The sequence below is a fragment of the Camelus ferus genome, chromosome 5 (genome assembly GCF_009834535.1).
Source record: "Camelus ferus isolate YT-003-E chromosome 5, BCGSAC_Cfer_1.0, whole genome shotgun sequence".
NCBI classification, from domain to species: domain Eukaryota; kingdom Metazoa; phylum Chordata; class Mammalia; order Artiodactyla; family Camelidae; genus Camelus; species Camelus ferus.
This window is the reverse complement of record NC_045700.1, coordinates 16,916,298-16,931,147: the sequence shown is the minus strand read 5'-3', so window position 1 is coordinate 16,931,147 and position 14,850 is coordinate 16,916,298. Positions and strand designations below refer to the sequence as shown.

Sequence of the window (14,850 nt, the reverse complement as noted above, 5' to 3'; positions counted from 1 at the left end):
GGGTCATGCTTTCTTGTTTCTCTGCATGTCCCTTAATTTTTTGTTGTAAACTAGACATTTTGAATATTATAATGTGGTGACTTTGGTAATCAGATTCTTCTGAGGAAACTTCTTCTCAGAGTTTGTTGCTATTCCTTTCTGTGCTTTATTTAGTGGCTTTTCAAAACTATTTTTAAAAACTTATTCTTTGTTGTGTATGTCCTCTGAAGTCTCTGTTCCTTAAGCTTGGGATCAGCTTGTGTTTTGATAAAGATTTCCTTAAATGCTGTGAAGTTTAATTTAGGTAGAGTTTTCCCCCTTTATCTCAATTTTCCAGTGATTTTGTAATTCTGAAGTTCTAGCATTTCAAAATGTATGAAAAATCTTGTAAATTGATTCATACTGTGACAGTTGTCTTTACTGTAATTTCATTCTTGAAAGTCTGTATGTACCTTTATCAAATGCTTTTACAGAGCACTAATTACGAGACTGGAATTTTGCTATATATTTTATGTGGTTATCTTATTTAACCCTGTCAGCAATCCAAGAGTTAGGTACTATTATGATCCCTATTTTATTGATAAGGAAACTGAAGCTTAGAGAGATCAAGTAATTCACTCCAGATCTATCTCTCATAGCTGTGACTATGTGGCACAACGTTAAACTCTTAAGCATCATCCACTATTTGCTTCACAAGAATGGGATTTCCAGGACTTTTTTTTCCCCCACTTCATCTTCATTCCTATTTTCATTTCTACTCTTAATTGTATTATCATTTTCCACCACACTTCTTAGGCATGCAGGAACAAATCAACAAACTAACAGAAGCCACTGGAAAGTACAAACTACAAACAAAAGACTAGCAGCAGTAGTGAATTCTGTTTGGAATAGAGCGCCGTATGTGAATGGCATATGAATAGTCCTGCAGTTCCTCCAGTTCTAGAAGAAAATTCTAATGATACTTGGTTGAAGATGAAGCTTGGATATTTAGAAACTTAGAAAACAGACAGTCTGATTAAGAGAGTTTATTTACTGCTATACTTATATGCTTTTAAAAACAATTTAATGCCTTAAATGGTGCTTGTAATACTGACAAGGCACTATATCAAAGATCCAGTGTTTGAACAAAATTGTTTGTTCAACTTGTGGAAGAGTAATATTTATAAACTCACAAGTTATATGATTTTAATGTTCTAGTTGAATTAATAGATTACATTTTAGAAATAGGGAAAGAAACCTTTAAGAGTCTAAGATGTGCATGTCACCTCTCTTCCTTCCACCTTCAACTCAAGCTAGAGAATATTAGAAAATTCTTTAGCTTCTGAAAATCCAGCCTGATCCGTTCTGTTGCTGTAATTTCTGCTGACCTATTGCCTATAACCATGAAAATGACTTCAGAGAGCTGGAAGCTGGGCCATCGGAGGGTGCAGTGTAGATAAGATAAATATTGTTAGAGGAAGGGAGGAAAGCTCAAGACTGGTATTAATACATGCACCAAACTGGACTTTCACTTGTCCATGATGACATAGGGAGCTTGCCCCAGAATATAAATCAATGGACTGCTTCCTTTACTGAGAAGGCTTCCAGTATTAAAAACAAAAGTCAGTTAAACTAAACGGTATCTTTACTGACTCAGTTTATATTCTGGCACAAGTTCCTTCTCTCATCATGGACTGGTTGCAAACTCTCTGTGGACTGGTATTGGTTTGAGGATCACAATTTGAAACCCCATTAAAAAGGTGGTAAAGTGATTTTTAGAGGGCATATACACACAAAGACAAAGAGAACAGGATAAAAGGAACAACACAAAGAAAATTCAGAAACTGGAAAACAGATGGACAATAGTAACTGACTTTCAAAGACCAAGAAAGAGAAATTCTTAGCTAGTATAATAAAAGTCAAAAAGTAACCTGGTTTATATCACCATGCTCCCAAATATCTGTAATTGACAGCACCAGGTACCTGTGGAAGTAGAGACTAAGGTGGAACTAAAACCAGGAGGAGTCTTTGTAAGCCTTTTTCAGAAGTAGTTAGATCCTAGGTCACCTCCCTGACTGCTTATTCCAGTGTTTGCTTTTCCCTCATCCTGGCAGAAGACTGGCCACTGAGCCTCAAAAGAGGATAAAAGAGAGGGTCTCTGAACTGGGAAATAACAGGCACAGTGAGAGTGAGAAATGTTCTGAAAGCAAGAGAGTTAAATGAAAATTTACTTATTAAAATTTGAGACTCTCAGCCTTTTTCTCTTACTCTGTTCCCAGAATACTGGCAATCAGGCGTTTACCATTCAGATAAGAAATTGAATGAGCTTCTCTTGGAAAGTGATAAATCAAAAAGGAAAGGCCAAATTTCTGGTGTTTCCAAAGAACATAGCTCAGTTGGATTACTCTGTAGAGAAGCCTCCACTTGACAGGCCTCATCTGTATGCAGAGACTTCCAATCATCTTTTTAGTGGCTGCTTGTAAATATGAGCAGACAGCCAAGGATCACAGACATAGGAGGAAATCATTTAATACGAAAGATAGACTCAAAAAAAAAAAAAAAAAAAAAGGCCAAAAAGCCAGTTGGAGGAAGGCTTGCAGGGAGAAGTAAATTTCCTTATATTATTAGTATATTTAGAGAGATAAGAAGAAGTATTGCACCCATCCAACAAGAACAAGATGTTTAAAAAAAGGTTAGAAAACAAGAACAATGACAAGCTCTTGGAAATTAAACAAACATGCAAAAAAGCCAATTAAATAGAAGTACTTATTAATAAAGTTGAGGAAATCTCCCAGAAAGTAAAACAAAAGTTCAAAAAGTGAGAATGTAAGACAAAAAAAATAAGGTTCAACTTCAGAATAATAGGAACTCCAGAAAGAGAAAACAGAAGGAAGGAAATCTTAAAGAAATAAATTAAGAACATGTACAGAATAAAAGGGCTCACCAAATGGTTAGCATAATGGGTGAAAACTGACCCATGCAAGTAACATCACTGAGAAATTTCAGAACAAAAAGAAAATCTTAGTCTTTGAGATTGGGTGTGAAGAGGCGAGAATTAAGTTTTATATCAAGGTTCAAAGATTAGTCTGGCATTACATTATTCAGTGACTCTAAAAGCCAGAATACAATGCAAAAATGTCTTTAAAATTAATAGGGAAAATAGTTTCCAAGCTAGAATTATATACCTAGCCAAACAATTAACTCATTGTAAGGGAGGAATAAAGACATATTGAGATAACCAAGGTTTTAAAATTTTTACCTGCCATACATCCTTTTTCAGAAAGCTACTGGAAAATGTTCTCTACCAAGATGAAGGAGTAAACCAAGAAACTGGAAAATCATGGGACTCAGGAAGCAAGGAATCCAATGAAAGAGAGAGAGACAGAGAGAGCCCAGGTGGAAAGGGGAGATTTCAAGATGACAGCTGTGCAGCAGATCTAAATAACAACCCAGTTCATGTTGGAGCAAGTCCGAGAATCCTGAAGATAGTTCTTTAAGAAGAGAGGATTAATACCCAATGTGTTTAAATGTAGAGAGTTACAAAACTGATGGAGAGTTTGGTGTTAAGTTAGTGTAAAGTAGTGTTCAAAAAAAAAAAAGAGTGAAAGGCCAAAAGAATGATTGATAGATAGATAGATAAATTGTTGGGCTGCATTCATCTCATTGAACCTCATAAGAAACCCCAAACCAGAATTGTCCTGCCATGGGATCCCTGGATTCCTGATTCAGAGGAAATAAGTAAGAAAAGTTCATTATTGTTTTAAAATACTAAGTTTCAGGCTAATGTGTTGTGCAGCAATAGATAACTAATAAAGCTTTTGGTACCTGGAAGTTGGATGTTGCCAGAATGATAACTTTAAAATAATGAAAGTGGCTTTGGAACTGATTAGTGGGAGGAAGTTGGAAGGGCCTTGAGAAGAGTGAAAGACCAAAGATCCTTGGAAAGACTTATTAGAAGCTTGATAGCCTGTGAGAAGGTTACCAGTAAGGACTTCAAGGAAAGTGTTGAAAACTATAGGAAAGGAGATCCTTGCTATGTAGTGGCCAAAAATTTACCGACACTGTCACCTTAAGGTAGAGAATGGCTTTTCTCAGATATTTGTTGGTAAGGCTTTTGTCTAATGGTGTGAAAGGCTTTTGCCTAATAAGACTCAAAAAGACCTTAAAAGTTTTTAAGAAAATTGTATTAGCAGAAATGCCACCAGCTTAGATTAAAAGGAACAGATAGGACAAAATGAAAATAAGCCTTTGGACCTCAAAAGTTGTACAGGCATGAGGCAATCTGTAAAAACTACTCAGCCACAAACATAGACTACCTTTTGTGGAAAAGGAGGGATGACTCAGAGTAGAACCAAGAACCATGGAGAATCGTTCCTGTGCTCTGAGTTCTAATCAAGGAACTGCCAACATGTGCTTGATGGATTTCAGGTTGCCTAGTGGCTCCTTTAAACCTCCTGTTTTTCCCCTTTTGGAATCGAGGGTCTGTAGCAACTCTCCTTTGCCTGTCTCACCATTTTATATTGAGTGTGTATTGGGCAAAGAACTTGTCTCTGTAGGTCATAGGTCTTCAGATTGAGAGAAACTATGTATGAGGAGCATCATCCACAAGTTACTTTAAAGGATGAGATCCTAGACTTTGAGCTGATGCTGTAAATGGATGAGACTTTGAGGGTGGTCGAGGAGGGGGGAAAATATTTTGCATGTAGGAGGAATATAATTTGTGGCTAGAATGTGGAATATGGTAGTTTAAAAATATGTCTTCAGATTCTTTGATATTCCCCCCTTCAAAAGGTGGAGCCTAATTCCACTGCCCTTGAACATGGGCCAGATTAAGTGACTTGCTTCTAATGAATAAAATGCGGCAGGAGCAATGCTACATGACATTTGAGGGGAAGGCATAAAAGAATAGCTTCCGCCTGGTGCACACTCGCCTCTCTCTCTTGCTCTCTTTTCCCTTCTCCCTCCGCTCTCTCTCAGATCACTCATTTTTGAGGAAAGCCACCTTCCATGTTGTGAGGACACTCAAGCTGCCCTCTGAAGAATAGAGAGGCCCAGATGAGGAGGAACTGAGGCCTCCTGCCAAAACCCAGCACCAGTGTATCTCTGATGTATACAAGTCACCTTGGAAGTAAATCCTCCAGCCCCAGTCCAGCTTTCAGGTGACAGCAGCTCAGGACTGACAACTTGCTTGCAATCTTGTAAGAGATTCTGAGACAGCTAAGCTGTTCCTAAATTCCTGACACACAGAGACCATTTGAGATAATAAGTGTATGTTGTTTTAAGCCACTGAGTTGGGGCAATTACTTACGCAGCAGTAAATTAGCAATGAATCTGGCTAAAATTATGATATAATCATACTGGGGGGATAACTGACCTCTCAAAAAATCTATCCACCTAAATATAGAAAGTGAATTTTCTATGATCATGTTAATCTAGGGAGGCAATAAGTTTTTTCATATTTTTCACAGGGATACACTGGTAACATAACTGGCATTCTTTGCAGCTGTCTTTAAAAATGATAGACATAGATTAAAAGCAAAAAATTTTAGAGGTGGGAGGGGGCTAAAGGATTTTGTAATCTCAGACTCCTTTTTTAAAGCACAGTGTTTCAGAAATAAGAGGTGCTCAGTAAGTGGTTTTGGTGTATGTATGACATGTCTATTTATTCTTAAGGTTGTATTTGAAATTTGATTTATCAAAGTAATGCCTATACATAGATGAACAATCAAATATTACTAATATTTTTCTTATCAAAAACAGTCCTATGCTCACTTTCCCAACTCTTGTCTCCTGTGGCAGCCACTTTTACCTTTTAACCTGCATCTCCTGATAGTCACCTTCATAGTTCCAGATAGTAAGCTTATTCTATTGTTTCTTGGTTTTTTAGCTTTAAAGAGTATTTACTGACTTTTCATTATGATCATTGAGAATTTCTTTCTTCCCTCCAACTTTTCTCCTCCACTTTCCCAGTAGAATTACAATTTTCAGTTAAGCCAATACTTGATATTTACGCCATTATGACTAAATATTATTCACTGCTGAGTCAAGTAAAGTATGGTGATTATCTGCTTTTCTATGGATGTTTGTTTTCTTGGCATTAATTCTTTTCTTTCCTTTCATTTGCTTAATTTCCTGTGGATGGACTGCTTGTTTACTCCTAATGCATTAACAGATCTGTTGAATGCCTGACAATCATTATTTCAAATTCTCAAATAATCTATCTGTTCCTTCTTTTCTTTCTTTTCTTTTTTAATGGAGGTACTGGGAATTGAGCCAAGTACCTTGTGCATGCTCAGCAAGCACCCTACCAACTGAGCTATACCCCCACTTCCTTGTCTGTTCCATCTTACCTGACCTGGAGACCTCCCTCCACTACCTCCTGTCCTCTTGCTATAATCTGGACTATTGCTCCCTAGCCTGGCTGTCGTGCTAGGACTTTCATCAGCCATTCTGATTTGGGGGTTGTTTTTGAGAGAATTTGCTAATGTGGATAATTAGGTTTATTTATTTATTTATTTTTAAATGGAGGTACTGGGGGTTGAACCCAGGACCTCGAGCATGCTAAACTTGCACTCCTACCACTGAGCTATACCCTCCCCCCAGAATTTGCTAATGTGACTATAACTAAAATGAGGAGGCATTAATATTTTAAAGATAATTCTAAATTATTAATATATACTGCTTCTGTGTCCTGAATTTAACCAGCCTGTGAGGTCACATAGGCTTTTGATGCCCAAATTAGAGTGACTCGACTCTTAACAGTTTGAATGCAAGATTTCAGCACTACCAGCTTTGCAGAGTGCCCTCTGAATTTTTCTGGGGGGTCCCTGAAAGGGGTTGTACTCACTAACTAGTCTATCTGCTGGTTACCGCAAAGCATTTGCTGTGTTCTTCCTCTTCTGCTGAGACCCTCCAGCTGATGAGTATTGCCCTGAATGCTGTTTGAAGGTGCTGATGGTATCCTTCATAAGACAGGTGTTGTATATGCCAAGGGCGTCTTTTCCTGATGTGGCCATTTCTAAGAACACCAGGGGTGCTAGGCTTGATGGGAGGTAATGAGATTGACCCTTTCCCCAATTCTACACCACTTTCCCACTCCTCCTCCTCCATTGCTCAAAGTCCAGAGCTCACAGTCTCTTTCAGCTTCTCCTTTTTGTAGTTTCCTACTTACATACCTGCCCATGGCCCTCCTGTCCAAACCAGTAGCGATTAACAGCTGCCAAGCACGCATTTTGGCAGGGATAACACAAAAGCTCAAAGGCTCAGAAACACAGCTCAGCCACATCATTTATTACCAAACCAGAATGCTTAACAGTGATATTCTAGTGAGCTTCTCAAGCTAGAGAAACAGTCAGCTTTAAGTGAGATGAAGTGTCCATTCTGGAGATAGAACACTACTTGCAGCCTTCAAATAATGGACCTCTTTTTCTCTGCTAAACAAGATTTAAATGCCTTAGACTCTACTCTCAATTCCAAGTACCATATTGCCAATCTTTAAATACATCTGTCCATATTCTTTTAGAAAACCCGTAAGATTTTTTTCCTTGGGAAAATTTGAAAACCTTCTATAGACATCTGTAAGTGATAAAAACAGAATTGAAAATACCAAGAATTTCAGACTTTTCACTAATGCAGACTGGCCTTTGCTCTAAATATTAACTTGCTGAATTAGCATTTTACAAGGATACTTAAAAGTGGAGATGCCACCAACAGGGAGAGCAGCTAGCAGACTGCAACAGAGGAAAGACTTTTTCTTGTGAGGTTTAAAGCATTACTGTGCAGGTCTTTTTGGTCAAATAAGGGAATGGTTTTCAAAACAAAGGCTGTGTTACTCCAGAAAAAAAATTCAAGTGGTACTTAAGACCCTTCATCGTCTTACCTTGCCTCCCTGGCCAGTACCATTCTTCCCTCTTTGATGTTCCAGTTTTCTTCATTTAGTGGATGAGGACAGTTTGATTCAGAATTTACATAATCAGTAAGAGGTGGAGGCAGGATTTTAAGCCAGGTCAATTTGACTCCGAAACTAGTGGCTCTTTCCTGCTTTTCTCATTATGATGTGTCACGTTGAATGGGTACAGAGGTGACCCTAAGGAAGAGGAGTTTATCTGGGGAACTACCCAGCTTTGTGGATTATCTGGGATTTCCCTGACATGCGTACGTAATGGTTCCCTGGTGATACGTGGTCTACATTGAAGGAATTTCTGGGTAGGATCCCCTGTGTAAGCAAACTTCATCCCAGACGTCACCATCCTTCTCTTTTTTTCTAGTACCTTTTCTTCCATCCCTTTTTTAGAGAAACCAAGTAACTGGTTGCTGATCCTACGCTCTGCTCCCTGTAAGTCATCCAAGAGGCAGACCTAGCTTACCTTTCCGATGACATCTGTTAATAGCTTGAGGGCCACAGGGTCATGAACCAAGGAGTCCGTGTAAAAGGAACCAAGGTATTTCTTTGGGTTGGTTGGATTGTCCTGGGCACACAGATCTGGACGCATGTTGAATCCATGAGCGATTCTTCCTACTGTGAAGGGGAAGGAACCACCTGCAAGTAAAACCCATTACTGAGGAGCTAGTGTTCATTGAAAAGGATTCCTTTCATTCCTCATGTTGTATGCAAAGAGAAGTTACTATAGCCCATCTAAGTTAACTGTATTTACAAAGGACCTACTGGGTTCTAAATGCTGAGAGATGACCTAGAATAAAGGATCTTAACTCATCTAGAAATTCAGATTTAAGGAATTTATCCTAAAGAGAGAAGACAAGTATCTAAAGATAATGTGGTCAAGGTTTTCAAATGTAGTGTGGTTATAATAGAAAAATATAGAGGCAGCCTATCAGTTTGGGAATATCAAAATAATGATGTCTTATCCATAAAATGTATTGCCATGCAAATGACCATCAAAAAGGATGAAAGGATGAAGCTCTACTCACTGACATGGAAAGATGTCTCTATATGCTATTGAGAAGGAAAAGCAGATTAGAGAACAGCATGTATTGTTTGATATTGTGTGTCTGTGTCCAAGAATTACAACTCAGTTACCTACAGAGTCCAAGCAGGAAATGTAAATGAATGAAACAGGGCTTATTTGTAAACAGTAGTGAAAGTTAAGGACTATTGCTAACAGGAGAACTTGTGGTCGTACAAGAGAGATTTAAATTAAAAAGCAAAATCAAGTAAACTGTGCCAACCCAACTACACTTTTCTGCAAAAATGGAATTTGGTCCTTGAACCATCATGTACTTTATAACTAGAATAATGACTAGAAGGACCAAATTGTGTCTCTCCAAAATTCATATGTTGAAGCCTTAACCCCCAAATGGACCATATTTATAGATAAAACTTTTAAGGAGATAATTAAAGTTAAATGAGATATTAAGGTGGGACCCTAATCCAATAGGACTGGTGTTCTCGTAAGAAGAGGAAGAGATGCCCAAACTCTCCCTCTCTCTTCCTGTGGACATATAAAAGAAAAGACCATATGATAGAAAACAAACTTAAGGTTACCAGGGGGAAAGGAGGACTGGGGAGGGATCAATTGGGAGTTCGGGATTTGCAGATACACACTACTATATATAAAACAGGTAAACTGCAAGGTCCTACTGTACGGCACAAGGAAGTGTATTCAGTGCCTGGTAATATCCTGAAAGAGAATAGGAAAAGGAATATATGTATAACCAAATCAGTATGCTGTACACCAGAAATTAACACAACCTTGTTTATGGACTGTACTTCAATTAAAAAAAGAAAAGAAAAGAAAAAACCACGTGAGGATACAGTACAGTGGCCTTCTACAATCCAGAAAGAGAGACCTCACCAAAAACCAACCCTGCTGGCTTCCTTGATCTTGGAACTCAGGAAGTGTGAGAAGATTAATTTCTCCCGTTTAAGCTGCCCAGTCTGTGGTGGTATTTTGCCATGGCAGCCCAAGCTCACTAGTACAGATGGGGTTCTTACCTCCATGTGCAAAACATACTTTGAGTTTAGGAAACTTCTCAAACACTCCACCCATGATCATGGAGCAAATGGCTGTGGTGGTTTCTGTTGGCATTCCTGAAAGAGGAAACAGTCGTGAGGTGCAGGGCTTGTCACCACGAACAAGAAGTTCCGTGATGCTAATAATGGCGGGGGAATGGATCTTGCTGTACTTGTCAGTGCTGAGAAACGTGGTGGGGATGGGTGTGTTCCCTGTGCCCCAGCACAGCTTGGCTGTGTGCAAGCCATTACTTTGGCAAACAGAAACCTCCTGTTTGCCACTTGCGAGTCTGATGGCTAGAACAGTCAAGAAGCCAGAGGGCCTGGCTGTTGTCCTGATCCTCCCAGCTTCCATTTTGGATGCAGCAAGTCTAGGCTGAACCCTTACTCCTTCAAGTTTTTGCTTCTTGGCCTCTGACAAGTTAATAATGCCCCTGGGCCTATGCTTCTGCCCCTGCGAAACAGGGACAGTGTTGCCCGTCGTGCAAGGCTCTTGTGGGCCCTAGCAAATGATGACGCTGGGAAAGTTCTTGGCCAGAACTTCACCTTGGAGGAGCTCAACAAATATTGGCTGCCTCCCTTTGCTTCCATTTCCTCATCTGTAAAGTGGGGGTGATCATGGTTAGTTCTTGCCACTTAGGAAGTGCTTAATAATATTAATAAATATTAAGACTCCTGCTAAATCTCTGCTGCTTCTTAGAGCTGAGGTTGAAAATAACTGGATTAAAAATGAATTATTTCAAGTGCTTTGTGCTTCTAGAAGAAGCAACTGGTCGTGCCCGCTGCCTTCGCCTCTGTGGAGTCAGTCTGGGCTCTATTTCCAGACTACTGCTTTTTAGACTGTGATTAAGAAATCCTGGTGGGTCCATAGCTGAACTCTGTGCCTTCTGGGAAAGCTTGACTCCCTGACTGCTGAGAGGGGCTCTAGTGGATGCTCATGCTGCCTTAGGCCTGTCTCTGCTCTGTGGACAGAGATGCCCCTGGGTTGCTGGTTCCTTGACCTCTTGGGAATTCTGGAAGCATGATGGATTCATAGCCATCTGGGAGTGGTTTATGGGCAGAGCTTCCCAAAGGCAGGGGGATGGACTGCACCACTTCCTTTTGGTACTGTGATTCTGCTTTCCCTTAACTACTTGCACTATAACCTCATAATCACTGTCTACATGGGGGCCAAAGTAGAATATTTATAATGTCAGTTGGATCGTGACCCTCCCCTGCTGGGACTCTTCCAATCTGCTAATGACCACCTTTGCATCCAGCATAAAACTGTGAAATTAGCCTGTTTGTTTGTGACCTGTGTACTTGCATATCATCTCTCTCCTCTAACCAGGACTCAGGCTTCAGCAGGGCAGAGGATTTGTCCGTATCTGGTACATCCTCAGTGTCTGACACAGAGCCTGGTGTGCTGGAGGGGACCAGTAAATGCATGCTGTATAAATGAGTGATGAAATGACCCTTTATGCAGATGCTCTCCTCTGTTTCTCATGTGGGAATTTGCAAGTTAGTGGGGCCTGTCAAAGTGTCCTGTAAATTAGGATGAGATGTTCTTTGAAGCTGGACAGCATTGGGGCTTCTTAGCTTATCCCTTTCTTCTTAAGAATTTAGTGCGGGATAGGTAGGAAGCTGCCTTACTCCAGGAGCAATAGCAGGGGTGTAAAATGTCAGAGCAGACAGAGAATCAGGACCAGCTCTCTCATTTTTACAGTTGAGGAACTGGGGTGTGAAGTGACTTGCCACAGGTTGTGCAATGAAACAGAGACTAGCTGGAACTGAAATTCAGTTTTTTGACTTTCAATGTATTGCTCTATTTAATTTTTCACAGCAGTTACTTTCGTAGTTATTTGCACTACTTGGGCTGAGGACAGAATGGATAATGGCCTCTGTAAAGAAAATCCAGCACTGTTTGTGGGGACCCACTTTCCTTGGGTTGTAGAGGAGCTGCACTTTTCCCTGGCGGGCTGAGAATTTTACATCTGTCTCCACATCATCTTCGTATCAGGGATGGTAATGAGAGCTTGGAGATGCCCAGTGGAAGTTTCTCCTCTTACCCCTTCCCTTACACTCAGGTGAAACCAGGATTGAACAGAGCAGGTAGCCAAGAGTAGAGGGAGGAGCAGGTAATAGGGAAGTTGAAAGCCTGGTCACCTGTAATCTAGGGCCTCAGATCCTCGGGTAGTGAAAGTTGATCTTCTGCTGGTAACTCCAGCGTTCTCATTTGGTAGAGCTGATGCTGTCATTGGCTTCAAAAAAATCTATTCGACAGGTATGGTTGCTTCTTTCCAGAGCCTTTTTGGGGGTCTGTGTAGTGAGGTGCTTTGGAGTCAGATCTGTGTAAACTCCATTTTCACTTTTTAACAGTATGACTTGTACAACTCACTTAACCACCTCGAGACTCAGTTTCTCCATCAATTAAATGGCTGTTATAATGTCAACCTCATAAACTTTTTTGTGGATAAGATTAAAATTAAATGAGGTAATATATACAACACCTACCTGAGTAAGAGCTCAATAACTCATAGTCCTGTTAATTATTTATATTCTCTCTTTGACCTAATAGGGTTCCATAGAAAATTGGAAAAAAGAAAAAACCCCAAAGACTTGATTCTGTTTTCCAGATCCCAAGCTGACACAAACCTATGAGCCAAGGGAACCAGTATTTGGCCATCCGTCCATCCATCTGCATATCCCAGGGGTGCACAAATAGGGAACAGTTCAGCTTTTCTGCCTCCTTCAAAGAAACAATGAGAGAGAGAGGGTTACTTGGATGAGCCAGCATCTATAGGGTACTGTTTTAGGGAAATTGCTTTCCTTGGGTCTATGTTGATCTGAATAAATAAATTATTTTTGAAGGTTCTTTTTCTGACCTGTATAAAAGAGTCATTGATAAACTCTGCTCCTGCTTAGAAACTAAAATGGGCACTTAGAATTAACAAGGGTGTTGATGGATTTATCCTTGAGGTTGATGGATTTAATATATTGTTTGGCGGAAGAAGTTTGGCGGAAGAGGTTGCAGGAAACATCTACTTTTAAATGCTTTGGCTGAGAGCAAAACAGTCGAAGACTGATCCCATACCTCAAATGCAGAGGAAATTTCCCCTACCGGTTTCTATTTGGTCCACTCTTTCAGAAGGACTGCTCAGATTGTATTGTTGAAGTCAGAGCTGGAGCGTTCCCTCCTCTCTCTCCACTTGGAAACCTGACGGTGTAGAAAGTGAGGAAGTGATTGGGTGGGAGCCAGGGCCTCATGATTGGGCTGGAGCAGGCTGGCCTGACCTATGCTATTTGGCCACACTGAGCCCAACACTAGGGTAGGAATTTCTGGGACCTACAGGCACTCCCAAAGCCTCAGGACTACAGCTGAGCCCCTGAACGGTTTGTTGTGAAAGAACTCTCAGTGCCTCAGCCAGGCAGGTGCGGAAAAGAATGCCATGAGAAAACCTGCTTGGGGACCTTCTGGGAAATGGAAATAACCATCTGAAGGGAATGACCTCTGTTCCACAAAATGTTTAATTTAAAAAGTCCTCTCAACAGGCTTTTACTATTAGTTGCTCATCAAGGTTCAAAACAGATTTTCCTTAGAGCATTTCTTTTCCAAATATATTGAGGTGCTGGAGTGACTCACCCTACCTTTACGTATAAACATTTGGACTCACCAGGCTGATGCAAGGTGACCTGTTTGCACAAGCATTTTCAAAATGGAGAAATAATCTTGGGACAACAGGGTATTCTGAAAATGGTAGGCAAAGGGTAGATGGAAGAAAGGACCTCTAATTCAACAGGTTCTGGGGAGCAGAAGAGATAAAAATCTTTGAAGGGAGAGGAGCTAATTGGCTTCTTCTTTTTTCTTTTTTTTTTTTTGAGGGGGGAGGTAATTAGGCTTATTTATTCCTTTAATGGGAGGGGAGGCAATTAGGCTTATTTATTTATTCAGTTTTAACTGAGGTACTGGGGATACCAGGACCTCATGCATGCTAAGCATGTACTCCACCACTGAGCTATGTATACCCTGCCCCTCTCTGGTTTCTGGTCCTGGATGCAGGCTGGAAAGAGAGTATCAATCTCTTGGGATGGTTTGGGCTTGACAAAGGCACGTAATCATGGTGTCTCAGTCGGATTTCACTCCTCATTAGGATAAAACTTTATTCTATGTACTAGTGATGTTTCATTTCTATTAAATTCAAATCAGCAAATATTTTTGATCACCTTCTGCAGGTGAGACAGTGTAGAAAATATTAAAAAAGTCATTTATACCCTCCATATCATGATCGCTCAGATTTACTGAGAACTTACCATGTGCTAAAGCTGTTTTATATACGTATATGTAGCAATTTTACAACTGTTAACTAGTTTAATCTTTTTTGAGATGAACACTTTTATTACTCCCATTTTACAGAGAAGGAAACTAAGGCAGATAGAGGCTAAGTAACTTAGGTCTTGTGGCTGATAACAAATGTAGGCAGTCTGCCGCTACCACTCTGCCTCACAGTCATAACCAAGTCATTTTTGTTCCTGAAAACTGAGCTGAGCATGTGCTGTTGGGTTCGCTCACTAAGAAGGGAGGTCTGAGACATATGGGGGACAATTAGGTGTCCTGGAGCTCGGGCTCACCTTGAAATGACAAAGCCAAGTTGGCTCACGGAAACTCCTTCCATTTGTTTCAGCACGTTACTGACGCAAGTTAGATAGTGGTAAGGCTGGCAAGTCTTGCTAACCCAACAAATGTGCTATCAACCCCAGGACATCACAAGTCAAATGGGGCTGGGATGCTCTCCTGAATCCCCACAGAGACTAGCAGCCTCCAAAACAGCCTAGTTAGAATGATTGATTGACCTAGTCACATAAACGAAAATACCCACTTGGACCCCAACTGACTGCTGTTGGATTCTGAGCCCCTAAGTAATTCATAAACCCAATTTCAATGA

General features: G+C 40.3%; 1 protein-coding gene across 9 annotated transcripts in view; it reads right to left on the bottom strand.

The window, feature by feature from the left end:
• Positions 1-14,850, bottom strand: part of ACMSD (aminocarboxymuconate semialdehyde decarboxylase) — a 59,278-nt gene that overhangs the window by 19,858 nt on the left and 24,570 nt on the right. For 4 of the 9 annotated variants that reach the window (XR_004319795.1, XR_004319793.1, XR_004319796.1 and 1 more), the window contains exons 6-9: positions 12,563-12,656; positions 9,911-10,006; positions 8,325-8,497; positions 7,838-8,044 (exon numbers count right to left, since the gene is read on the bottom strand). Coding sequence is in view for 3 of the 9 variants with exons in the window: in XM_014560960.2 (XP_014416446.2) it covers positions 8,018-8,044; positions 8,325-8,497; positions 9,911-10,006; positions 12,563-12,656 (390 nt within the window). In the remaining 6 variants the exon portion in view is untranslated. Of the gene's footprint in view, positions 1-7,227; positions 8,045-8,324; positions 8,498-9,910; positions 10,007-12,562; positions 12,657-14,850 lie in introns of those variants that run through there. The other 5 variants (XR_004319797.1, XR_004319798.1, XM_032479345.1 and 2 more) reach the window with 2 other exon arrangements.